Below are 25,937 nucleotides of genomic sequence, written 5' to 3'. Positions count from 1 at the left end.
CGGGTTGGGTTGGGGGGGGCGGAGTGGGGCACGCCACTCTAATATCTCACCTTCTTCCTCCCAACTCTCTCCCCTCCCTCCCCAACTCTCTCCCCTCCCTCCCAACTCCCTCTCCCCTCCCCCACTCTCTCCCCTCCCTCCCAACTCTCTCCCCTCCCTCCCAACTCTCCCCTCCCTCCCAACTCTCTCCCCTCCCTCCCAACTCTCCCCTCCCTCCCAACTCTCTCCCCTCCTCCCAACTCTCTCCCCTCCCTCCCAACTCTCTCCCCTCCCTCCCAACTCTCTCCCCTCCCTCCCAACTCTCTCCCCTCCCTCCCAACTCTCTCCCCTCCCTCCCAACTCTCTTCCCCTCCCTCCCAACTCTCTCCCTCCCTCCCAACTCTCTTCCCTCCCTCCCAACTCTCTCCCTCCCTCCCAACTCTCTCCCTCCCTCCCAACTCTCTCCCTCCCTCCCAACTCTCTCCCTCCCTCCCAACTCTCTCCCTCCCTCCCAACTCTCTCCCTCCCTCCCAACTCTCTCCCTCCCTCCCAACTCTCTCCCTCCCTCCCAACTCTCTCCTTCCTTCCCTCCCTCCCTCCTCTCTCCTTCCCTCCTTCCCTCCCTCCTTCCCTCCCTTCTCCCCCTGTTCTCCCCTTCTCCTCGCTCCTCCTTCTCACCCTCCCACCCCTCCTCCCACGCCCCCACACACCTCTACCTCCACCCCCCCCTCTACCTCCACCCCACCCCTCTACCTCCACCCCACCCCCCCTCTACCTCCACCCCAACCCCCCCACCTCCACTCCACCCCCCCCTCTACCTCCATCCCACCCCCCCCTCTATCTCCACCCCACCCTCCCCCCCCTCTACCTCCACCCCACTCCCCCCTCTACCTCCACCCCACCCCCCCCCTACCTCCACCCCACCCCCTAAACTTTGAAAACAGGGGTAAGTGGCCGGACACGCCCACTTTTGAAAAAAAAATTCTGTTCCAAAGTGAAACTGTTCTAACTGACTAGAACTAGAGCAAACTAAATGCCGAGAATTCAAATTTCTAAGATACTCCATTCTAAACCAGTTGCTCCAAAAAAACAGGGGCAACTCAGGCCGAAACTTGGGCCCATTGTGTTCAGTTTTGGTCTCCTAATCTGAGGAAGGACGTTCTTGCTATTGAGGGAGTGCAGCGAAGGTTCACCAGACTGATTCCCGGGATGGCTGGACTGACATGAGGAGAGACTGGATCAACTGGGCCTTTATACATTGGAGTTTAGAAGGATGAGAGGGAATCTCATAGAAACATACAAGATTCGGACGGGACGGGACAGGTTCGATGGGGGTAGATTGTTCTCGATGTTGGGGAAGTCCAGAACCAGGGGACACAGTCTTAGGATAAGGGTAGGCCATTTAGGACTGAGATGAGGAGAAACTTCTTCACTCAGAGTTGTTAACCTGTGGAATTCCCTGTTGCAGAGATTTGTTGATGACAGTTCATTGGATATATTCAAGAGGGAGTTGGATCGGGCCCTTATGGCGAAAGAGATCAAGGGGTATGGAGAGAAAGCAGGGAAGGGTTACTGAGCTGAATGATCAGCCATGATTTTATTGAATGGCGGTGCAGGCTCGAAGGGCCAAATGGCCTGCTCCTGCACCTATTTTCTATGTTTCATTCAGTCAAGTGTCAGTCAGTCAGATGAGAATTGTACTACTTCTTAAAAAAAAATCTATATTAAAACGGTTTGGAATCAGAAATGTTTTAAGAACATAGGAAATAGGAGCAGGAATAAGCCATTTGGCACCTCGAGCCTGCTCAGCCACTCAATAAGATCATGGCTGATCTGATCTTGCCCTGAACTCCACTTCCCTGCCTGCTCCCCATAACCCTTGACTCCCTTATCGTTCAAAAATCTGTCTATCTCTACCTTAAATATATTCAATGATTCAACCTCCACAGTTCTCTGGGGTAGAGAATTCCAAAGATTCACAATCATCTGAGAAGAAATTCCTCCTCATTTCCGTTTTAAATGGGCAACCCCTTATTCTGAAACTATGTCCCCTAATTCTCGGTTCCCCCACGAGCAGAAACATCCACTCTGCATCTACTCTGTCATGCCCCCTCAGAATCTTATACATTTCAATAAGATCACCTCTCATTTGTCAATGAGTATAGGCCTAACCTGCTCAACCTTTATTTATAAGACAACCCCATCATCTCAGGAATCAATCTCGTGAACCTTCTCTGAACTGCCTCCAATGGAAGTATACCCCTCCTTAAATAAGGAGACCAAAATTGTACGCAGTTTGAAAGGTTTACAAAATTATAATCCTATCTGAAGTTGCGGTTTAAGGAAATGTTAAATGTTTCGGACTAGGATAGAACGCAAGTCTCTGCTGAACTCACCATAGCTAATTGTAACACCATAAAGATTTCAACAGAATATTTTAAAATATGCAATCAAATGTTGAAATGCACATTTTTAACTTTGTCTCATCAGTCACAGCTTTTCAAGATGGGTCCTGCATCCCTTTGTACAGTCTTTTTTTAGATTTTTGTATTTTCAAGGAGAAGTTTGATCTGTTCATACATATGTTTGATTTGCAGGGGGGAGGAGGAGGTGGAGTAGTTTTATTTAAGCTAACGGGCATGTATTGGACAGATACTTTTTTTGAGTTGACAAATTCATTAGGAGTTGATGTCAGTAGCTGCAAGCAGTATTAAGATAACAAAGAATGGGATGAGAGAAGGCCATCTGGTCTGTCAAATCTGTCACTCAGAACGGATCAAGTTTTCTAAAGTCACACATTCTACTCAACATTTTACATTTTCTGAGGGAAATTAATAAGCAACGTTAATAGTTCCGATAGAAAATTGAAATGTTTCCCCTCGTCCTCAAAGATATTGATCTTAACATTACAATGCATGTTGTTCAACCCTGGCCAGTTGCATTCCACCGATGATACTCCTTTGATCCTAATGGGGTTTTATTGTTCTTTGAAATGTTTGATCATGCAAGTCCCAGCATTGCAATAATCTTCAGTCTGTTTCATAATCTGATATTCATCCAGCTTTTTAAAGGAGTTAGTTGATAGAGCATAAAACACTGTTTGATGTGTCTGATACTCTGAGGGAGTTTTTCCCTTAATTTCAGTTCTTGCTTCAGGTTTGCCAAGTTTTAGCCATAGAGACTAGGATGATCCCAGATTCGATTCCTGCTCTGGGTTGAATTAGTTAATATTTGTTGAGGTTACAGTGGGGTACTACAATAGTCCTCGGCATCTTTGGGTTAGGGAAGAGAAAAGAGTTCATGGATCCTGGCAACTGTTAATGGTTTAGTGTTGGACAAGGGTGACCGCAGGCTTGTTGGTGATGAAATATCCTGCTGACACTTGCTGCCAAAACCCATACATCAATAATGGCTGCTTAAATTAGATAGAGGATAGCGGATGGTGTCTGTGGGGCTGCACCCTAGTGAGAAATCAATGCCTTGGAGGGAAGAAAAGTATAAAACTGCATAACTGATGCAGGAATTAAAATAATCGACTGGTAATTTAGTTACCAGTAATGGACCTCCTGCACTTTGGAATCTTTTTATATGTTTAAAATACTATACAAGTGCCAGTCGTTTACCTCCTGCAACATGGCTCAATATGACTGGTCAAAGAGACTAGTTCACAAAATATGCAAGTGGGACCTGACTGATCTAAATCTCCTATCGTCAACACTGCAATTGTTTAGCATAAACTGGCTACAATGGTGAATTGTCCCTCTTGCAGGTATGTTAGTTTTTGTGTGACTCAAAGTGATGCATATTGGCTTCTTTCAACATTGGAAGATTTTTGCAGCACAGCAGAGGGCTGCCAACTCTGGTTGGACATATTCCTGAAGGTTTCATCACATAACCTTCCACCTGCAACTGCCTGGCCCAGTCAAACAGCCTTTTTCCCCCATCTCCAATATTGTTATAACTAATTAACGAAAAGTATTTGAAGAAAATGAGTAAAACACTTCGGGCCGAAATTAATGAAAGTTAAGTAAGTTTTGCTGTTTTTTCAACGATACCCGGGCGGAGATTGCTTTTTTACCACCCGGTGCTGCTGGTGCCAAGTGGATGGGAGATTCATCCCGCTTTTCTCGCCGGGAGCGGAGTGCAGCAGGCGGGGGAGGCCTTCTAACTCAGGAATCATTGCCTCCCAAGTTGTGCGCAGGCGTGCGGCTGTCAAGCTCCACCCCCTTCTCTCCCTCCCCGAGAAGCACCAACGAGAGGCCAGAGACTGCCGACCTGAGATCGCTGTCGGGGGGAGGAGAGATCACTGGTGGTGGGGCGAGGGGGGAGGAGAGAGCGAGATCGTTATGGGGCGGGGGGAAGAGAGAGGTCGCTGGGTGAGGTGGTGAGAGAGACTGGGGGATAAAAGTGACTAAACATTTTTATTTTCGTTAATTAAATAAGGCTTTATTAGACCATTTATAAAATAAGATCACTCCAGTTACCACACATACAGTTTCCAGACAGTGGTTATATTGCTATTCAAACTGCATTATTGGCTAACACTAGAAAATATTAGAAAACCAATCCATTTAAAAATGCATCAAACAATGGAGAGCGATAAAGATCTGTGTAATATCAAACATGCCGCACTTTTGTGAAACAATTATACCTGTCAGCTCTGTGTCCATACTGCCCACTTAAGATCTACTTAAAGCATCTTCTCCAGGACGGTATGCAGTTTGGGCGGTACATGGGTGCAGACCACCCAACATTATGTCAATCATGAATCTACCGCCGAGCGGTATATTTGCGGTAGGTACCTGTTTTTTGATGAAACTTTTATTTCTCGGAGGTAAACGGGCGATATGTCAGTGAATTTCGGGCCCAATTGTTTTTAATGCCCCTATCATCTTTCTCCTGGGTTTCTCACAGCAGTGTCCAGGAGATTAGTCTTTAATTCTTGGCGACTCCAACACAATCCTGTCTGGTTCATCATCACAGGCAGCCCCTCGAAGCGAGGATGACTTCCTTCCACACCAAAACGGGATGCATTCACAGGTGTTTCAATGAAGGACCTAATATTCCAGGTCTCGAACTACATCTTGGAGAGTGGAAGATGCCTGTGTGTGGATTTTTTTAATGTGTGGTGGCCGTTGCACACCAGCCACTACACGGGCTTGACAGAGCTAGGTCTTGGTCCAGTGGCAAGGATTACCCAAGACGACTGGAGACCTGCTCTGCTGCACGGACCTCATGCGCGCACACATCGCAGTGTGGGCTAGCCCGTGCTGCCCTTGGGTCTTCGCCTCTTCTGGGCCCCAGACTCACGCCTCTCCTGGGCCCCGGTCACTTCCATCGACAAACTCTTGCTGCTCCTTCGTCCCTCCTGCTGTGCTGTCCGCACTGCAATGAGCGACCTGGCTTCGCAGCCGTCACCCTCCTGCAGTGGTATGCCGCAGCATGCTGCTCCCTCTGATGGCTCCGGCCTGCTGATGGTCTTGCAAGCTGGGGCCATGCCCTTTCTGGGCCGGGCCACCGCACGCTGTTCCCTCTGATGCTGCCTTTCAATCACAGTGACTGGTTGGCAACCCTGTTCTCTCACTATTTAAAAAGTTCCGTTCATTTAGTGAGGGAGAAAGAGTGCAGCTTAAGGGTGAAGTCTCATCACTGTAATTTTTTCAAAATTTAACAGTGGCTTGGGGATTTTTTGAATACTGTATTGAAACATTGAACATTCCATTTCAAATATTGTCATTTGTAAGGCTTCTCTTTAAGCCTTAAACATGTTTCCTCCTGTCAACAATGGGATGATAGCCAAATCGATTTCCCTCATAGTCTGCACTATAACCGGTTATCAAGAGAATTGGGATTTTTAGAGATGAATTGTGGGGACTGTGTTCCCCCTCATTTCTCTTCGCATGGGTTTGCAGTCCCTGGCCGCTCTTGTCTCTTGCTAAAGATTAAGGGATAAAATTTCGGCAGGAGCAACTAGTTTAGAATGGAGTATCTTAGAAATTATAACTCTCGGCATTTAGTTTGCTCCAGTTCTAGTGAGTTAGAACAGTTTCATTTTAGAACCGATTTTTTTTTCAAAAGGGCGTGTGTCCGGTCACTTATGCCTGTTTTGTAAGTTTAGGCAGTAAAAACCTACTCCAAACTAACTTAGAATGGAGTAAGTGTAGATTTTTGTACACCCAGAAAAACCTTGCCTACACTTAGAAATTGGGCGTCGGGAACGAGAGATTGGGGGGGGGGTGGGCGGAGGGGGGTTTACAAACATTAAACACTTAACTTTTACAAATAAAGAGCCATCATCAATAATAAATGATAAATAAATCAATAAATAAACCAATAAATCAATCAAAAAAGATTAAAATAAGTTTTTTTTAAAATCACTCAATAAATAAAAAATTATTTCTACTCACATACTGCAGCACCGGGGAGAAGAGACGGGGCGGGTGGCCGGAGACAGATGATGATGGTGAGGGGGGGGGGAGAAGATGATGATTGGGGGGGCGGGGCGGGGGAGAAGAAGAAGGAGGGAGAGGGGGAGAAGATGATGGGGGGCGGGGAGGAGAGAAGAAGAAGGAGGGAGGGGGGGAAGATGATGATGGGGGGGGTGGGGGAGAAGACGAATCCGGGCTGCCGCTGACTCTTTGGGCGGGGCCGGCCCCCAGCAAGAGGCCGGGCGGGTGGGCTCCGCTGCCGCCGCCACGGGGCTCCCAGGAGGACTTTGGGCGGGGCTGCCCCCAGTGAGAGTCCGAGCGGGCGGGTCCCGCCGCCAGGTAAGATGTGCCAGGCCACTCAGCCCGGGATAAGGGCGACGTCCCTTCAGCCTGGGATAGGGTCGTCGCCCCGGAGGCAGGACGCGCTGGGAGGGCCGAGAGCTACTGCACTCGCGCAGCTGCTGTCACTGTTTTTGGCGCAGGGCTGTAACTCCACCCCCAGCAGCACCTGCTGCGCCGCGCCGAGGTGGAAATGGGCCTACAGCTATTGGAGAATCGTGAGGTAAGTATTTAGCGCAATTTTTGTTCTGTAAATTAGGTGGGTCTCTCCGATGTGCGCCGTTCTTGCGGGCGTCCGAAACTTGAGCCCATAGGTTCCACTAATTTATATGGAATTGAGACACTCCTGGGGGTCCTCCTGGTTGACATAAAATGTATCCACCCACTGTTTAGGGTTGGGGATACCCAGGGAGGTGTAAAAGCAAATCTGCGTAGTTTCCCATAAATTGACAATTAATTGGTGCAGAACGGCTCAAGCAAATAACACACGCTGCTTTGCTTTTTTATGACTTATTCTGGCTATTATCCACTGAAGTGGGTGGTCAAACATGACGATCTGCAGTGTTCTCTTCCTTTTAAATTGGGCAGTGTGATTGTTGTTTACCAAACTGTTTTTTTATCAGCTCTCTGTGCATAGTATGCAATAAACTAACACTCTATTAGCAACAGCAGTGTTGAAATGATCCTGCATCAGGCAGTGCACCACCTAGTTTTTAATTTCATAATCATGTTTAAAAAAAAATACTGCTTTTTAAAAAAAAACTAATTGTGGTGATTGTAAGAATAGTGATCAAACGTATGGCACAGTGATTCTTTGATTATTGTGATGATTTATCTGTAAAAAGCAAACATGGTCACATTAGTTCCACAGAAGTTGTTTCATTTGTAAGTTAACAATTAGCTGCCAGCTACTGTTGGGCTGCTTTTACAATTTTATCAAATCACATTTTTTAAATGTTTAACTTCTGTAGTCTAGTGGAAATCTGTTGAGCAAAGGTTACTAGCATGAATTCTACTGTGTAAAGTACTATCATTTTGAAAACAATGTCCTTGTGTTTCTTGAAATATTAATTGCATGTATGAGAACTTATTCTCATGGTGACTATCCACATTTGCTAAAATATTTGGTTTGTGCACAGGAAAAAATTTATTTTACCACATTATAAACCAATAGAAATTTGAAACTGCAAATGGTTAAACCATGCTCCATCATATTTTGATGTGACTCATGATCACAGTAAAACCTTGACGAAAAGTGGTGAGAGGAGGTTAAAACCTTTCTCGCTGGCAGGTGAGGAAACCTGACTGGGTGACTGAACTGCTTTTGCATCTTTCCTATCTGTCTTGTTTGCCAAAATGGCTATTTGAGCTTTTGTCTGTGTACCTATTTTGCCTATATGATCTAAAATATTACGTTTGATCCCTGTCAAAACAAAGCACTAGACTGTATTTGTGACATGAAAGTCCTGTAGCAGAAAGCATATTGCAGTTTCGATCATTTAAAATTATAATTTAATGCAGTGGGTTGTAGCTGCCTTTGCTATATTTGGTTATTGAGTTAATTTTTCTGAAGTTAGCTGTGTCCGTATCACAACGCCCATATAATGGCCTCAACATTGGCCAGGAGTTGCTGTTTTTTTTTGGAGCAACTTGATTTTTCTGGAGTATCTTAAAAATCCCCATTTTGCACATTCAATTTGCGCCAGTCTAAGTGAGTTAGTTAGGATTTTTTTCATTCAGCTTTTTTTTTCAAAAGGGGGTATTCCCAGCCAGCTTCGCTCGTTTTGGCCATTTAGGCCACTTTGGACAGCTAAAAGTTACTCCAAACTGACTTAGGCCAGTGTATGTGGCCACTTGTGACCGCTTGTGAAAACCCTTGCGGAAAGTTAAGAAATCAGCGCAGGTAGGTACATCGGAGACCATTTGGCCAGAGATATGGGGTGGGGGGAAGGGGAGGAAAACGGAGAGGACCTTGCAAAGCACTAAACAAAGCAAAAGTAGTTAGTAAGCATTCAAGAAGACATAAAAACATTCAAGAAATAATAAAAAATAAAACTAAGTCCTACCTTCATATCAAAACTCTAAACAAAGCACAAAAATAAGCATTCAATAACAAATAAAAAATAGAAGCAAGTCCTACCTTCATCTCAAAACACAAGACTCCGTTCATCTATACTCACGATTCCTGGTATTGTATTATTGATGTACAAAATTCTAAATAAATGACAGTGCCCTCTGAACAGCACTTAATTACAATTCTTCACATCTACAATGCGTTTCACAGTGGGCCTGGCCGGTGTGGGAGACCACTCAGCTAGGGATAGAGGTGGCGAGCATCGGGTTCCTCCCACACAAACTGCAGGACGCGCTGGGGGCAAGGAGCTACTGCGCATGCGCGCACACTCCAATGCGCATATGCAGACGTCCCGGCACTGTTTTCAACGCCAGGACAGTAGCTGCACCCCCAAGCCACTGGCCACGCTGTGCCAAGCCCTGGGAAAGGCAACACAGCGGCCAGAATCGGAGGACATTTTTTCGGCGCCCTTTTCATCGTATAAAAGCGGCGCAACTCCGGTGAGTGCGTCAAAAATATGCAGGGGCCAATTTTGAGCCCAATGAGTTAGATTTAACTAGGTGAGCTGCATGTGTGTACCTCTGGCTCCACTCGAGTATGATTTAATGACGAATGAATACTGTGTTCAGCTCAGGCAGTTGTGCATTTAATAATGGAGAGGGCAGCCTCACAGTGGATCTATCTGTGTTTAGACTGGAGCTCTAATCGATCGCAGTGTGGCACACCGTGAAAGAGAGAGTGAAAATGGCTCAATTCGCCATCTGTAATGAGGTGAATGAGACATCATTCCCAAAAGAAAATCAACCACTCCGAGGAGTAGCAGCTATTCTCAATGTTGCTGTTACCCAAGAAGTGTAGAGAAAGACACCAATAGTTTCTCTCAATGCCCATGGCATGCAAATGGGCATCTATCATGGGTCAAAAGATATAACTTCGTCACATTTTTATTTCCTCTTTGTTGTTCTCTTGCCCTATTTTAATGTTTTTTTGTTCACATCTTCTCGACAGTCAAATCTGTATGTATGGTGCTCTTATGCAGGCTGATAGGACTTTTTTTCCTGCTCGATAGATTTATTTAATTTTGATTCTCTTTCTCTCTCTCATTTTGTTATTTTCCTGCCCCCCCAATTTTTCTTTGTTTCATGTAAAACATCGCTCTCAAGTCATGGCTTGTTACAGACTACACGATTCCTGCCGGTCAAGAAATTGGGCAACATAAAGTTCTGTATACACAGTGATCCCAGGGGTTGGGATTATTCCTAGTTAGGAAGGCTGGTTGGCAAATGTCGATGTGTTTATTGTGGGGACACAATGTTGAGTTTTGCCATTCTCGAAGGATGCAAAGTCTGGGCTGAAATCTGCCAGTGGTCGGGTTCCTTGCTCTGAAGGTCTCATAAAAAGTCGTTGGAATGGCTTGCCTGGTCATTACTCCAATGGTCTCCAGGACCTTTGTCTAGAAGGATTAATGGGTGCGGTAGAACCAACATATTTGCAGAAACATGCCCTTATGCAACTGTTTTGGCAGTGTTTATCTGTTGGGGTTGGGTTTTTTTGTGTGGGACGAGTTGAACCCCCTCTCGTTCTACTACAAATGGAGGCCCTAACAGTCAAGCTTTGTTGATGAGATGGGTTTTAAGAAGGCCCTTTAAATGTGAGAGCTGTAGAGAAGTGGAGGGGTTTGAAGAGCGCATTCCATTTAGGGCGGAATCAGCTGCAGATTTGCCAAAAGTTGTGAAGCAGAGGGAGAGGAGATGCATAGCACGCCTGAGTCCAAGGACTGGAAGGTGTAGAGATCCAAATTAATTTTGATCCTAACTCATGCATGTAACCAAGTTTCACAGCATTTGCATCCTTTACAAAGAATTCTAGTTCTCGAACATTTTAAGACTGGACTGCTATGAATGAATTAACATTTTACAGTCTGTTCTGTATTGTCCTACTGTCTTGTTTCTTGTATCGGTCTCTACTTTAAGTGTTGCCTAATGTCTGATGAAATACCCAAATATTGAGCTAGAAAGTTTACAACTAATGTAAAAGCCTCTCTGGCTTCAAGTCCTGATGGATCCAGGAAGCTTGTGTGATTTAATTGTGTGGGGGTGTATGAAGTTGGTGTAATCTCAGTTAATTGTGTATCATCACATTGTACAATTCACCAGAAAAATACTGCTGCTTTTTTTGTTGAAGTGCTCTTTACTATTGGCTTATCATTACTGCTGGGTTTTATCAACCTCTGCGATTACCTTTTTAGTGGTGTGGTGGGTCTTTTGGTTCTGGCAGCATATTTGCACTTCTCCCTTTTCTTCTCTTTTCAGTACTCTAAAGTCCATGTTACATTTTTTTTTTAAATCATCTGTGCTATATGGTACACATAACCATGTGTTTTCTACTATTGATTCACCTTGATAATTGCTTGAAAGCCTTGAAGTGGAAAAGCTTAAGCACCATCAATTCTAGTAATATTGACAGCACTGTTAAGATAATTGTTGTATTCATTTTTTAAGTTCTCTTTTCCCCGAAGCATGCGCTTTGCCGCTTTACACTTTAAAAAAAAAGAATGTACTTTTAATGAGTGCACTTCAGTGCTTAAGGTTTATAGTTGTTCTATTTCAGGGGAATTCATAATGATATCCCTTTCCCATAATTTACATATGTAGTAAAGCTTGTTACATAAACATCACCTGGGAATAACCACCACCAACTCCAAAAGATAACTGACCTCAGCAAACTGCCCACAATAATCTAGTTGCTAATGATGTCCTTTTTCCTGAGACACACGTGGTCTTTGACAGATGTTTTTCTAGCTCTTTTTCCAAGTTAACATGTTATATAAGGTATAAAAGGAGTACATCTCTGCTGTCAGCTGCAATTACAGTGAAATCTCAATCATCCATGCTCCAATTAGCTATCTCCCCATTATTAACAAAGATTTTCATGGGACAGTGTGTTGCGACAGACATTGGCACATTGTACAACTTACACCAGCCTCCACCTGTGTGACATAAATTAACTTCACAGCTCTGGAATGATTGAAATGATATTATTTGTGTTATAGTGTCTTTTTGATATGCAAGTCAGACCAAAATTTGAGGACTCTACATTATCTGCCATTTTCCATTATTTGTCAGAAGTTGCCCTCCATTATGGTGGATAATAAGAGGTAGCATTGTTTTTATTTGCAAATTTAGCCCAGTCTCTCATCTGTATCATACCTAATTCATACTCTCATTGGACCCAAACACCTAAACTTTCAAGTTCGGCAGGGGGCAATGGAAAGAAAATTGAAGTCAATAGAAAGGATAATCAGACTGTATATAATACACGGCCGATTGGTACCACCTGTTTTATGCACCTACCGAAGTTAAAAATTTCCCCAAGATTTTCACCCCTCATCCCGACCAAATATAAAAATGGAAAATAACTTTTAAGTTGGAGACTACCTTTATAAAAAAAAGTTTAACTCATTTTTAGCGCAGACACTACTGTCGACTCTTAACTTGGCTTTTGCCCTTTGGAGTGTGAAACCCAGAAATTCTTCCAGCTTTTAAATTGCAGTTCTTCGTAGCGGTTGAGTGGAGAAGTCACTTATATTACTAACTTGATCTCCAGTCCTGGGTTCAGATTCTGGCAATTTACGTCCGACATGGGGCAGAAGCAGTTTAATGGTTTTTAAGTCGCACACACTATATTTAAGCTGTTTGCAGTTTTATTCTAGCCTGAGTCACAAAATCAGAGTAACAAATAGAAGTAGATAGCATTTGGGGAAATGTAAGTCTGCCTGCTGACTGCAGTTTTCTTCAGGGCAATATTGAGAGCTCTGAAATAAATGGTCTGTAATATTTCCCATATTGGATATTGGGATCACAGGGGGACACTGAAGTTACAAGTATAATCAACGATACCATGATGGGTGCCGCATGCAATGTTTTTAACATTAATGCTTGGTGACAAACTTGTTACTGTTGTGTGAGAAGTAAAGTAATCGAGATTGACTTGTGCCAAGATCCAGTGGGAAAATAGGAGTTACAATTGAAAAATAAGGTGAAATTTTGAGAACAAATCAAGATGGTTGAGAGAAAGTAGAATAATCAGGAAAAACAGCATAGATAGCTAGGGATAAACAGCAGAGAGCAAGAGATGTCAGTGAATGAGAGAAAATAGGATTCAATCTGCTTGGCTTTTGATTGTGGACATTTTTTTTGTTTCCTAAGGTTAATTTGAAGCTCATGTACTGCTAGATTTAAACTTAGTTAAATAGTGAGAGGAGGAGAAATGGGACTCGTGTCTACATTACAGTCATTAAAGAAATAATGAAATAAACTTGAGAATTTCCAGAACTCCTGAAGTTACTCTGTCTCCATAACACTTCAACTTTCATTTATTCTGTCCTAGTCATTGCCTCCATTTCTTCAGTTCACTTACCTCAGTTTCTGTGGGATTCCTCATTGGCTTATTTTCCATTTACTCTGCAGGTAGTTTTCATTCTCTTGTTTTGCTCTGTGCAGATCCCTGGAAAGGCTTTGTTTATTTATCTGCAAATGCATAGGAAAGTTTACATAACAGTTGTATTAAACTGCTTTTACAAATTTTATAATCTTATCTAATGCATAGTTCGTCATTGTTTTAGCACCAAGTAGCTGCTGTTGGAGTTTGGCAGTTTCTGTTTATGATTCCAAAGTAATTTGTTAAAAATACCTTCAAATTATAACCATTTACACAAACGTATAAGCTCTTGGGGTAAATACTAAAATTATCTGCTGTAATAACTCAAATCTTTTTGTTTTACTGTACCCAAGATTAACTTTCACCAGTTTCTGTCCGTTTACATTTGCAGCACTGAATAAATTTAATGCAGAGTGGGGAATTTTGAGTAACCTACCCAGTTCAGGAAGGAGCCAGCCTATTTTCAGCAAGAAGTTTTCATGTTCGAGTGGTTGATGCCTGAACTCCCATGAACTGAGAGCAGGTTTTGGGCCTTTTCCAATGCAATCATGCTAAATCATTCTCAGCAAATTTGTTTCAAATTCTGCACTTAGATTTTGAGAATGCAAGGATCTTGTTTCGAAACTAGATGAAGTGTGTTGGTCCTCTGTTGACAGCAGAAAGTCAATGTGTACTGAGAGAAAATAGGATCCCAGGAATGCTTAGTTTGAGTTTAACTGTTCCTAGCTCATGGAGAAAAAAGAATGAGCTTCCATGTTGGCCGTTAAGTGTTCTTGGCATTATCAACACTCCAAGAGGTGACATTTAAACTACAGACTGAGTGAAAAGCTTGGAAGGAACACCTTAATTCATCAAATGAATATTCAGAAGGGAACTGCACAGGTTTCTATTGGAGCAAAATACCTGGAACTGAGGACAAGTTGTGATAAAGTTCTGGGGGCTGGATTTGCGTCATTGACATTTTCGGGGTGAAAACCGAGGCGGGGCGAGAAATTTACTGCCCGAATAACGTTTGCGTTTGTGGAGCAACTTTTGACATTTGGACCTTGCGCCAGGGGCGGAGCGCAAAGGGAGGCGTTGTACTACTTTTGCGGCGCAAAAACAGGATCCTCGCCCACTGGGAATTGGGGAGGAATTCCTAATAGCTGTGAGAAAAAAACTTGTGCGGGGCCGGGAGCGCTCCGAGGGGCCTTGGGAGGGGAACCCCCCCCCCCCCACAAAAAATTACGAACATTCAAAAAACATTACCGACATCCTTACGACATAAATCGTTACAAAAATATAAAAAAATAAAAACTGGAACTTTTTTTTTGCAGTTTATCCAATTCACCGCCGCCAGCAAGACTATGTTTTCCCTGGCAGTCATTGCGGGGCGTGTTTTGGGGCGTATGGGTTAGGTGATTGTCAAAACTATGGCCGGTGTTGCAATGCGAGCAGTTGCACACCTGGCGCAGCTCTCCCAGAAGCACCGCCGCAAAAACCGACCCAAGGATTGTGCCTGGACACAAAATAGCTGACCATTTTTCACCGCGGAGAGTCAAAGCCCGGCGAAAACCAGGTCGCAAACAACCCGAAAATCCAGCCCCTGGTTTAAGAACATAAGAAATAGGAGCAGGAGTCAGCCATACGGCCCCTCGAGCCTGCTCCGCCAATCAATAACATCATGGCTGATCTGATCGTGGACTCAGCTCCATTTCCCCGCCCGCTCCCCATAACCTCTTATCCCCTTATCGATTAAGAAACTGTCTATTTCTGTCTTAAATTTATTCAATGTCCCAGCTTCCACAGCTCTCTGAAGCAGCGAATTCCACAGATTTACAACCCTCAGAGAAGAAATTCCTCCTCAACTCTGTTTTAAATGGGCGACCCCTTATTCTAAGATCATGCCCTCTAGTTCTAGTCTCCCCCATCAGTGGAAACATCCTCTCTGCATCCACTTTGTCAAGCCCCCTCATAATCTTCTACATTTCGATAAGATCACCTCTCATTCTTCTGAATTCCAATGCGTAGAGGCCCAGCTTACTCGACCTTTCCTCATAAGTCAACCCCCTCATCCCCAGAATCAACCTAGTGAACCTTCTCTGAATTGCCTCCATAGCAAGTATATCCTTTAGTAAATATGGAAACCAAAACTGCACGAAGTATTCCAGGTGTGGCCTCACCAATACCTTATACAGCTGTAGTAAGACTTCCCTGCTTTTATACTCCATCCCCTTTGCAATAAAGGCAAAGATTCCATTTGCCTTCCTGATCACTTGCTGTACCTGCATACTATCCTTTTGTGTTTCATGCACAAGTACCCCCAGGTCCCGCTGTACTGCGGCACTTTGCAATCTTTGTCCATTTAAATAATAACTTGCTCTTTGATTTTTTCTGCCAAAATGCATGACCTCACATTTTCCAACATTATACTCCATCTGCCACATTTTTGCGCACTCACTTGGCCTGTCTATGTCCTTTTGCAAATTTTGTGTGTCTTCCTCACATTGCTTTTCCTCCCATCTTTGTATCGTCAGCAAACTTGGCTACGTTACACTCAGTCCCTTCTTCCAAGTCGTTAATATAGATTGTAAATAGTTGGGATCCCAGCACTGATTCCCGCGGCACCCCACTAGTTACTGATTGCGAACCAGAGAATGAACCATTTATCCCAACTCTCTGTGGTTAGGGAATGAAAAGATAATGGAAGGCTGCACTGAACAAGCTTGATAGGTTGACATTCCAATTAGGACTACAAAATGAAACTTAATCCCATTTCCATTTGCCATTGCAGCAACACGACAAAAGCTTTGGAGTGCAATATTGGGGTAATTAACTGGTGTAACTTCATGTTGCACTGGTGAGTGATAACATGTATATTTAAAGCAGAGAATTCCTATCTAGGGTTGGTGGTCAGGACAATGCACAATGAATGACACCCAACAGGGAGGTAAATATTTTCCTGGGTCATACTCTTAGACTTACTACAGTGACACTTTTAGATTCATACCAAATTCTTTTTGTGCTACTTATTAAACTTAAAATAAACATATTGCGCATAGTGCACACGTTTCCTATAAGTATCACTTAATTCCTGGAACTTTTTCCCATCACTTTTTTTTTTGCGGCTATCATTCGGAATTCCTCCCCAATTCCCAGATTGCGAACACCCTCTCGTTGCTCACAAAGCCTCGATGTATTACCAATGCTCTCAGACCCATGTACTGCTCCTGCATTCATGCCTTTGTTACCTTTCAATGCAACAATTCTAATACTCTCCTGACCAGCCTCTCACCTTGCATGCTCCATAAACTTGAGCTCATCCAAAGTTCTGCTGCCCATATCTTAACTCGCACATTCCATTCACCCATCACCCCTATGCTCTCTCTTACATTGGCTCCTGGTCCAGCAACACATAGATTTTAACATTCTCATCCTTGTTTACAAATCCCTGCATGGCCTAGCCCCTCCCTATCTCTGTAACCAATTCCAGCCTTACAACCCAATGATAGCTGCACTCCTCCAATTCTGACCTCTTGCGCATCCTCGATTGGCGGCTGTGCCTTCAGCTGCCTCGGCTCTAAGCTCTACAATTCCCTCCTATTGAGGGAGTGCAGCGAAGGTTCACCAGACTAATTCCCGGGATGGCAGGACTGACATATGAGGAGAGACCGGATCGGCTAGGCTTGTACTCACTGGAATTTAGAAGAATGAGGGGGGATCTCATAGAAACTTATAAAATTCTGACCGGACTGGACAGGTTAGATGCAGCAAGACTGTTCCTGATGTTGGGGAGGTCCAGATCCAGGGGTCACAGTCTAAAGATAAAGGGTAAGCCATATAGGACTGAGATGAGAAACTTTTTCACCCAGAGAATTGTGAACCTGTGGAATTCTCTGTCACAGAAAGTTGTTGAGGCCAGTTTGTTGGACATATTCAAAAGGGAGTTCGATACGGCCCTTACGGCTAAAGAGATCAGAGGGTATGGAGAGAAGGCAGGGGTGGGGTACTGAGGTTGCATCATCAGCCATGATCATCTTGAATGGCGGTGCAGGCTCAAAGGGCCTAATGGCCTGCTCCTGCACCTATTTTCTATGTTTCTAAAACCTCTCTGCCTGTCTACCTCAAACTCCTTTAAGACGCTCCTTATTAAAACGTGTAAGATTATGAGGGGGCTTGACGAGGTGGATACAGAAAGGATGTTTCCACTGATGGGGGAGACTAGAACTAGGGGGCATAATCTTAGAATAAGGGGCCGCCCATTTAAAACTGAGATGAGGAGGAATTTCTTCTGAGGGTTGTAAATCTGTGGAATTCGCTGACTCAGAGCTGTGGAAGCTGGGTCATTGAACAAATCTAAGACAGAGGAAGACAATTTCTTAACCGATAAGAGATTATGGGGAGCGGGCAGGGAAGTGGACCTGAGTCCATGATCGGATCAGCCATGATCGTATTAAATGGCGGAGCAGGCTCGAGGGGCTGTATGGCCTACTCCTGTTCCTATTTCTTATGTTCTTAAATGTCTCAAACTTCATTTGATAATTGCTCCTGTGATGCGCTTTGGCACGCTTTTAATATGTTAAAGGCGCTGTATATCTGCAAGTTGTTGATCCTTAACTGAAGCAATGCTAACACATTCTCTGACCCCCTTTCCCAGTTATCTCAAGGCTACATCAGTGTTCCTACACCTTTCTCTGCAATTCCTCTCATTCTCTCTTCCCAGTCCTCTGCGATCCTGACTCTCTTCAAAGTGCTGCTAGAATCCGAATCACCAACCCAGTACTTCCAGCGCTGGGCCTCCTTCCCAGAGCGCACAAATTTCAGAACCGCTCCTAATGCTGATAAGTCAGTGTCCCAGGCTGGGTTATTTTCTGAGAAGACTCAGGGGTGACCTAATAGGGGTCTTTAAGAAAGGGCTTGACAGTGTAGAAGATGTCTCCACTTGCAGGAGAGACCAGAACTAAGGGCCATAAATCTAAGATAGTCACTAATAAATCCAATAGGGAATTCAGGAGAAAACTCTTCACACACAGTGGTTGGAATGTGGAACTTGCTACCACAAGGAGTAGTTGAAGCGAGTAGCGTAGACTCATTTAAGGGGAAGCTAGATAAACACATGAGAGAGAGAGAAAGGAAGAGAAGGATATGTTCGATAAAGAAGGTTGGAGGGAGGCTGGTGTGAAGCATAAACACCGGCATTGACTTGTTGGGTTGTTTCTGTGCTGTAAATACTGCGCAATACCATGTAATTATGTAATATTTCTTGACCTAACACCCTTGTTTTAACAAAACCTCAGATTCAACCTGAACAACATCATGTAAATATGTTTGTGAAATATGTTTGTGTGTGAGCATCAGTATCCATTTACTTTGCATCTCTCTGTTCATCTATTTTGTGGGAGGGTCTTAAAGTATTGCTCCCTCCGCCACTACCCCATTTCCTGACCATGGCCTCCTTTAAAATCTTAAAGGGAACAAAAACATGTCTAGGCATACAGTATAATATGGTGAAGAACATAACATAAGTGTATAATATCACCTTAACCCAACACTACGTTTCCATCTATTCCATATCCTGCGGCTATTTACATGTCTCTATGGAGCCTGAAACAATTTAAATATGCATAGGAAGTGGGTAAGTTACAGCAGAACATTCTAAAGTTATAAAGACACAGCAGCAGTAGATTCTACCCTAATCAGGATTGCTGGAGAATTTCTGCACCAGGATCACAAGTGAAGTCAAATTAAGATTTGTTTCAAGGGGCCACCTCTGCGAATTTGTTCAGCAAGCCTCTTGTGCATTTGTAAAATGTGAAAATTTGCATTATATTAAAATGCATCATCATGTCAGCCTGATGTCTCCTAATAAAAATGACACATTGCTCTTCTCCCTTCCCAAACAACAAATAACTGGTTGTCAAATTTTATGAATATGATGTCTCATTAAAATGGGAGCAATGTTCTGATTCTTTCTCAGATTTTACTTTATGGTACATGAAAAATTTGCATTTCTTAAGTGGAAAAAGTGAACAGCAGCAAAGCCTTTTGACTTGAGTTGAAATGAGTACCATTATTAACTGTTTCATTTGGCATTCAGAGACTAACATTTTCTTTTTTCCCTTTGTGTGTTAAAGGGATGGCGGAGAGAGAGCACGCCACCGAGCACCAAGAAATGCAAGAATGACGGCCCCATCACTGGGACGCTTTGTTCCCCGGTAAGACCGATCAGTAAACCATCTGTTAATGTTCAGTGCCTGTTGAAATATATTTACTGTATTCATTGTAAGTTAATGGGCTGCAGAAATGTAGTTGGCTGTAAATTGGCAGGCAGCTTGAATGATCGAGAGTGCTTGTTTCAAGCAAATTATCTCCTGGATGACAACCTACTGCATGACTCCAAGTTCAACATTAAGGGTCAGTGATTGTTTTTGAAGAATGATGATCTTCAAAATGTGTTTTTTTTTTTAATGTCCCCAATTTTCTTTCTCTCCACACAGATGACTTGTGAATCTCCACCCCACCCCACGCCGCACGCGCACACGCACACCATTTAAAATGAATGCATCTCTGAAGTAATCCATTTAGTAGATCTCTTTCTGTGGGGATGATGGTGGGGAAAGGATGAAGAGTACTTTGAACAAAATAAAATACCCACTCGAGTGATGCACTTTCTTCTTTCCCTTTAAATCCTTATATTATAGATGTAGCAACACAATTTTGATGTTCAGACATGCTATACTACTGAATGGCATGCTTCAGATTTGCATCTACAATTCTTTGCATTTCAGAGGTCAGGAAATATCTCAGAGAAAGAGCTGAAGTAAAATGAAGTGTTATGAAAGTGCAGCTTAAACTTTTTTTTACAGTATTGTCTTGTGAAACAGTTGTGGAGAAACTAAAAATGTTTTGGCTATCAAACAAATTTATAGTGTTAATGCAGAAGTGTGATACTGTGGAAGGGGTTGTTTTATGTAGCCTCTACATTACATTTCATCATCTTGTTCTGAGATGTGACACATCTGAAAGCAGATTTTCAAAATTCAGCTTCTTCGCTTTTCCCCTGCCCCAGCCAGACTAAAAGCTGCTGTTTGATATAAATGGTCTATCAAATAAGTTGCACTGTAAAATTACTTGTTCAGTTCTTGCACATAACAAATTTATGTTTCCAGATCAAAGCATTAAATTGATGTTGACTGTGAAAAGGACTGATGCTTTATGTATGAATGCTATTGCTCTTTTGTATCTGGATTAATATTTTATTTTCTGCAGGCGATTCCTACTGCCCGAGTACCTTCCTTACGCAGGCATCTTCCATGAGCGAGGACAGCCTGGATTAGCTACTCATTCCTCTGTCAATAGAGCCTTGGCAGGTAAACATTATCTGTCTGCTGGGACCTCATTAACAAATGGGTCAAGAGACATTTCCTCTCTCAATGCATTGTGTTTATCTGGGCGATCGGGAGTCCAAAGAAACAAATGTCACCTTGCATTGTGTTACACTTGGGGTGGTCAGTAGTTCAATAGTCTCAAACTGTAAGGATTGCACTCTCATTATGCAACATGACTAATAGGTCAGATTTTTCTATTTTTGACAGACCTGATCCAAATACCGCCCTTCCATTTTGTAAGTTTTTTTTCTCCTCGCCTTCGAATGATACTCGCTCTTTCCTGACAAAGGTGGTTGTTTCCAGGCCACCACCATTGCTACTCTTGAGTCGGTAAACAGCAGACAATCAAGTGTGGTGCTGTTCTGTTTATCCTCCAGTTTACCCTTCCTTTGCTCTTGCCACTTTTTTCATATAGTCCAATTGACATGAGGAGGTCACTATACAGGCTATCACAGGCAATTGACTGCATCCTACAATTCCATGAGCTTTGTATTAAAGCAGCAAGGAATCTTGATATTTTTCAATGCTGCAGCGTGTTACTTTTCCTGTTTCTAATTTAAAAAAAAATAAACTGCAATAATGCTAGCCCACTTGTGAGAATCCTGACTATTTCAGCTCTGCCACCTGTTCAGCAGTGAATGCCCTTAAGTGCGTTCCCTCTAGGTTGTCAGTTTTTCAAGTGAGCTTTGAGTCGCAATGTGTTGTCTTTGAAGCAAATCTGTGAGCGATCCTTCTGACCGACACGGTCTCTTTTGTAGAGTCAGTCAGTTATTTCCTCAGTAACTGCCTGTGGATAGTTTAATATTTGCTCATAAACAGTTAAGCTATTCTACTTGGTCCTTTACTCAGTCTTTCATTTCTCTCATAGCGATTTAATACATGTACAGATATATAACAGTAATAAAAATTGTGTGTAGATATTTGTGTTTGTGAGTAAAGGTAGGCTTTGTTGTTTTCATTCAGTAACTCTAGTGATTCGTTTGTTGCTGTTGCAATTGCTGTCTTTAATAAAAGAACAATATAAATTTTGTAGGGATGCTTCAAACCCCAATGCATTGTTGCTTATCTCAATACTTGCACAAAAACATTGTGGGAATTAACTGCACTTAAACAATCCATGTGAATTGCAAAAATACCACAATAAAAATCAAATTGTTGCAAATGTTAAATTTTAAAGTCTCTGGAGTAACTATAAAAACTGGAAAATAGTGTCATTGCAAATACAGCAATATATAATCAGATCATCCTGATACCAGTTTATACCTATCATCTGCTTTAATGTTATTGTGTTAAAAAGAGCTAGTCTGTAGAAATGCATGTTGGCTATTCTATTAATGAGCTGCTTCTAGAAAGGATCCAGTAAACAGCAACAAGTGATTGTCCCAGATTTTTGGTAAAATTAATTTCAAACCTTCACTTTGTCTAAGTGTTTACTCGCATTATTAATGTCAAGGTGGCAGCTCGCATCTCCAAATGCTTTCTGATGTATTCTTTAGGATTCAGTGTTACCTTTTTAACTTAATCTAATATAACAATAATATCTATACCCTTCATATTTAAAACAGCCTTTTATCTTCACAGAATTGAAGAGACAACATCTCTTCTGTTGATTTATATTCTGCCGAGCGTGCCGGTTTTCAAAATGAAACTGCCGTAGATGTCACTTAACTATTAGAATATTGGCGGCACACACACAGTTTTAATTAGTTTTTGTATCTGACTATTACTTTATTATAGACAGCTAAGTTTGTGTTGGTAGTTTTGGATCGAATAAATGAAAAATAGAGCACAATTAATGAACCCCATGCAATGAGGAATTGTCTGTGTCTAGTTACATTGCACACAGTGAGGTCAACATGTTCATCTCCGCCTAATTTCCTCTAAATCTTATTAACTTTAAATGTATTTTTTGAAATTGCTAATTTGAAAATCGATTTATCAGTCAAAAATGGTAGCTGTGCATTCAAAATATAAATGGAATATGTTGCATCCTGATTGAGTATCATTAGAGGGCGAGGAGAAAAAAAAACAACTTGCAAAATGGAAGGGAGGTATTTGGATCAGATCTGTCAAAAATAGAAAAATCTAACCTAAAAGTCATGTTGCATAATGAGAGTGCAATCCTTACAGCCTGAGACTATTGAGCATTGTATAAGTTTCATTTGTGCATTTTTACTATTAGAAGGCATAAATAGCCTCTTGTAGCCATCATCATACATCAAAGATCGTCATGTCTGTAGCTGTGACAGTTCAGAAAAAGTCTTCTATACTCGATTATCTGGGTGGCAGTAAGGCTGGTACAGTTGGCTTCAGCGGCAGCAGGCAGGCCAGGGTTCTTGCTGCTTGAGAGGCATTCGTTACTGCTAGAAGTGCCTTTGTGCAGACATTGGGCGAGGACACGATTGAGCTCAATGAAAATGCCTTTCCATGCTCTAATGTGTGTGTATTTCAAACAGCAACACATGGATGAGTGTGTTCAGTGCCGTCATTCAATTGCTCACAGTCTGACATTTTAATCTATTTTTAGATTAAGATACTAAACCCAAGACCATTAGAACTTTGAGTTCCTTATTTGGTACCAGTCCCTGTTTAAAGGAAATAATACAAATAACATACCAGTGATGACTGTCACAAAACAGTTCACATTCCACTGTCAAAGAACAACTAGATAGATTTCTCATGGTGTCATCACTAATGATTTTTGAATTCTTCCTCATTGAGTGTCAGGTGGATGGGTAGAATAAGTGTACTTCCCTTTACCCATTGACTGATCTCTAATTATATCATTGTGGTATTCAAATAATACTCTCTGGGCCCCCTCCACTCTCCACTCCCCCCCCCCCCCCCCCCCCCACCCCCTGCAAATATTGACTCGCCTCTGGGAGCCACTGTTCTACCTTTCAAGACTAATAATCCAAGGCAAACAGTGCTATTCTTGCAGAAATCATGTTTTAGTTTACATGCAATAGAATTAACGTGTGAAAAGTCAATAATTAAGGGGGGTGGGAATGGGTGAAATGAAAATATGATGGCAGATGGACAGAAATGTGTGATCTAGGATTTGAGAACCTGAGTTTGAAACACTGTTGCATAGCAGCATCTTGAACAATACTGCATTTTGTACACTGTTTCAAATTGCGAATTAAAATTCGCTATTTGTTTTTAATAAAAGTGAAATTAATATTGTAACTTGAGAAGTCTCTTCAATTAAACTGGCAGCTGTGGAGATTGAAGTCAACTGATTGATCTTATTTTTAACCAAGCAAATTTATCCTCTCATCTGGAAACATGTGTGTACACAAGATCTTGAATGGATGTGGTGTAAAGTTGAGCTGCTTTATAATCAGCAGAAAATCAAGTTTCACGTGTTATAGGCACGAAAGTTAGAAAACCAGTGAGATTTTTTAGCCATCTGTTTGCTTAATTTTCAGCAGCTTAACCAGTGCAGATTAACAAACTATTCGAAAAACAAATGAACAAAGCACTGACAAGCGCATCCCTTCCAAAAGTATAGCCATCTGTACTGGGCTGAAAAAATAAATTGAGGAATATTCCATTTAATTTGGAAAATCAACGATTGTCTATTCCTCCAAAGGCCTTTTCTTGGGGCGCAGGGGTGGGGGGGAGGCGGTGGGGGGGAGTAGTGTGGCGGTGGGGGGGAGTAGTGTGGCACGTGGGTGGGGTCAGTGTGGTTGGGGGGGGGGGGGCAGTGTGGCGTGAGGAAGGGGGCCAGAGGGGTGGGGCGGTGAGGGTGAGGCGCGGTGGGGGGGGGACACAGTGTGGCGCGGGGTTGGGGTCAGTGTGGCAGGGGGTTGGGGGGGGCAGTGTGGCGGGGGGTTGGGGGGGCAGTGTGGCGTGGGGAAGGGGGGCAGGGGGGGGTGGGGCGGTGAGGGTGAGGCGCAGTGTGGCGGTGAGGGTTGGGGGGGCAGTGTGGCGCGGGGTTGGGGGGGTCAGTGTGGCGGGGGGTTGGGGGGGCAGTGTGGCGGGGGTTTGGGGGGGCAGTGTGGCGGGGGTTTGGGGGGGCAGTGTGGCGGGGGAAGGGGGGCAGTGTGGTGGTGAGGGGCGGGGGCAGTGTGGCGCGGGGGGGCAGTGTGGCGGGGGGTTGGGGGGGCAGTGTGGCGCGGGAAAGGGGGGCAGTGTGGTGGTGAGGGGCGGGGGCAGTGTGGCGCGGGAGTGGGGGGAGAGCACTGTGGGGAGAGTATGGCGTGAGAGGGCACGCTCACTCATCACTGATGGTTGCCCAGATTTGGTATCGATGAGCCCCTTCTCTCAACCAAATATGGGTCAAGGAGGAAGGATGCATTTTTGAAATTTTTTTTTTTTTGCACAAGATATTTTCCTTCGGTTAGTGGTCATTCCTGTAAATCAATCTGTGATCCTACAATCCAGAGTCTGTCTTTAACTGTCTAATATCTAGGTAAACGTGATGAGCTCAGGGATTGAACAAAGTTTCCATATATTTCAGCCTGCGGGATATATCCTGTGCCGAAGTGGCTTCCTTGACTTTGGAGATGTGGAAGAAGAAATGTTCTGTTAAGGCATAGCTTAGCTTATATACGACTAGATTTCTTGAACAGTAAATCAATAAATTGTAGCAGGACCAAACACTAGATTTACAACAATTATGCACTTAGCTAAACCTCCTGAGATATAAAAAGTGAAGTTGCTTCATCTTTTTTAACATTCAGTATAAAACTGAACCTTCGAAATACCAACCATTACGTGACAATGTCAGCAATAACTTGTATTTCTACAGCGTCTTTATCGTAGCAAAACGTCCCAAGGCACTTCACAGGAGTAATAAGAGACAAAAAAATGTTTGGCCCGCATCTGTCTATGATGGCATGAACATGATTTGGAGGTAGATGGTCCCAGGTATATCTCCGACATCCTACTTTAAACATATATCAGAAATGAGGATTTTTAAAAAAATCATTCAAACACAATTACAACTGCCAATTCTATACCTTGAAAAGATCTACAGGATACTTCTAATTCCATTCTGATGAAAGGTCATTGACCTGAAATACTACATTTGTTTCTTTCTCTACAGATGCTGCCTGACCTTCTGTTTTTACTTCTAATTGAATGATTTGGTCAAAACACTCTGTCCTGTGAGATTTATTCCCATTCAAAAACAGTGATGGTGCTAAACATTCTCATAGTAAGGCCTTTCTGAACTGCACTGCATCTCCGCTGTATCCTGATGTACATACCGGGTAGATTGGGTCATGTTTCTGTAGGGAAACTCATCTTAAACCTGTGTATGCCATGTCCAGCAAGATAGCAATCAATAGCATAATTCATCAT

General features: G+C 43.1%; 1 protein-coding gene across 9 annotated transcripts in view; it reads left to right on the top strand.

Moving 5' to 3' along the window:
* LOC139279984 (activating molecule in BECN1-regulated autophagy protein 1-like) overlaps nt 1-25,937 on the top strand; it is a 505,692-nt gene that overhangs the window by 225,120 nt on the left and 254,635 nt on the right. For all 9 annotated transcript variants that reach the window (XM_070899374.1, XM_070899373.1, XM_070899377.1 and 6 more), the window contains 2 exons: nt 19,374-19,454; nt 20,509-20,609. In XM_070899374.1, coding sequence (XP_070755475.1) covers nt 19,374-19,454; nt 20,509-20,609 — 182 coding nt within the window. The remainder of the gene's footprint in view (nt 1-19,373; nt 19,455-20,508; nt 20,610-25,937) is intronic.

The sequence above is a fragment of the Pristiophorus japonicus genome, chromosome 14 (assembly GCF_044704955.1).
Source record: "Pristiophorus japonicus isolate sPriJap1 chromosome 14, sPriJap1.hap1, whole genome shotgun sequence".
Lineage (NCBI taxonomy): Eukaryota > Metazoa > Chordata > Chondrichthyes > Pristiophoridae > Pristiophorus > Pristiophorus japonicus.
Note: the sequence above shows the minus strand (reverse complement) of the source record. Positions and strands in the feature narration are given on the sequence as shown.